The sequence below is a fragment of the Morone saxatilis genome, unplaced genomic scaffold (genome assembly GCF_004916995.1).
Source record: "Morone saxatilis isolate NCDOM2014 unplaced genomic scaffold, NCSU_SB_2.0 Contig16, whole genome shotgun sequence".
NCBI lineage: Eukaryota > Metazoa > Chordata > Actinopteri > Moronidae > Morone > Morone saxatilis.
Window position 1 is genome coordinate 638,461 of NW_023339718.1, and position 1,775 is coordinate 640,235.

At 45.7% G+C, this 1,775-nt stretch overlaps 1 protein-coding gene across 1 annotated transcript in view; it reads right to left on the reverse strand.

Annotated features, from left to right (window-relative positions):
- Nucleotides 1-9: 9 nt before the first annotated feature.
- The window catches only part of homer1b (homer scaffold protein 1b), a 14,570-nt gene continuing 12,804 nt past the window's right edge, over nt 10-1,775 (reverse strand). The window contains exons 5-8 of the mRNA XM_035658705.1: nt 1,384-1,540; nt 1,020-1,130; nt 828-908; nt 10-707 (exon numbers count right to left, since the gene is read on the reverse strand). Of these exons, the coding sequence (XP_035514598.1) occupies nt 516-707; nt 828-908; nt 1,020-1,130; nt 1,384-1,540 (541 nt within the window). The 3' untranslated portion in view covers nt 10-515. The remainder of the gene's footprint in view (nt 708-827; nt 909-1,019; nt 1,131-1,383; nt 1,541-1,775) is intronic.

Sequence of the window (1,775 nt, forward strand, 5' to 3'; positions counted from 1 at the left end):
GGGGGGGGGGGGGGGGGCAGTTTAGAGAGGAAGAAAAGGGGTGTGTGTGTGTGATGTTGTGATGCTGCAAGCTGTACTGCAGCTCTCCCAGTCAAACAGCAGATGGCACTGAGGCACAGTTCTCAAGTTAACTCTTTGTGAGTGTGTGGGTGGGTGGGTTTGGAGGGGCAGTTGCAATGTGCCATGACAGGCATCTCTACGACTGGAGACCAATTCAACCGAGGTTACGCCTACACCAGCCAATCAGAAGGCAAGATGAGGTAGTCCCTGTGTTGTTTTGAACTACAGGAGTGCCTGCGGTTGGTTGTAGCTTGATGCCTGCAGGTAAAAATGGAGAGTTAGCTGCCCTTTTTGAGCAAAATCAGAATCAGGGCAGTGTAGTGTCTCAGGTTTAATGTGCGTGAGGTGTATGAGGAAGGAGGGCATGGTGGGTAGGATTGGTGTGGGTGAGTATGGCATTGTGAGGGTGTAAATTATCATATGGCTCTGTCTGTAAAGATTAGGCAGCCCCGTCTCTAGCTGGCCTCCTCTATGAGCCGAGCCAAGGTGTCTCTGAGCTCCGTCAGCTCAAAGATCTTGCCGTCCAGCAGCTCCAGCAGCGTCCGCAGGCTCTTCCTGAAATTCTCCTGCTCCTCTTGGTTTTCCTCCAGTCGTTGCTCAGCACCCGCCAGCTGCTCCTCCAGCACACGACTGCGCAGCTCCGTCTCCTGGAGGAAGAGAGACAGCATTGTTGGCAGGTTTGTGTCATTAGGAAGTACGAAATGACAAAGTGCAAAGATTACTGATACTTTAGGGAACAGTTATGTTTAATATCTTGTATCACTCACCTCAAGTTTCTGGGTAAGGGTGTCTTTCTGCTCCATCAGGTCATTCATGTTTTCCAATTCCTCTTTCAACTTTTCCATTTCCTGGAGAACATAAAAACAGATTAAAAGGCTGTGTAGCATGAATGTAGGGTGTTGTTGCATGAGCCATTACATTTCAAGCAGGGCACTCCACCCTATCACACATGCACACACCTCTTCTTTATCCCTTAGTGTATTTTCCAGTTCCTCTATGGTTTGGTTGAGTTCAGTCTTCTGTGATTTGATCACTGGGGTTTGATTGCTCTGGCACTCGAGCTCCGTCACCTAAAAGGACAATATGGAGATCAAAAGAAGAGAGATTTGTACAACAGATTCTTGATCTCAATGTAGTTTTCATTTCCAGACTACCACTTCTTTACTCTCCCTCATGCCAAAACTCATGTCTCCTCTCTATTTTTTTCTGCCATCCTCTCATCTTGACTTCACACCACCGGTTCCAAATGATCACTTATATTTGATTTGAAGGAATTAATCACACATAAAAAACAAGCAAGCATTTCTGTGTCCCATCCCTCACCCGTTTGTGTAGTCTCTCTGCCTCCTCCTGGTAGGCAGCCAGTTGTTGTTTCCACTGTTTGACATTGGCTGTGGACTCCAGCAGAGCTGCCGTTAGCTTGGCATTGTTCCCCTTTAGTGCCTCCAGCTCAGCCTCCCAGTGTTTTGTCATGGCGGGGCTGCAGAACACATACATATACATATACATGTCAAATTACCACAACAGTAATATAAGATGATAAGTGCTCATGTTTTCATGTTAAACTGTGTTTATCTGAAAACTCATGAAATCTGATTTAAAACTGAAAAAAAAGTTGTGTGTGAAGTAACCATTATTGTTTGTGAGCAGTCATCCATTTCCTCCTTCCATCCATAAATTTATAATCTATCTATCCATCTATCTATCCATCCATC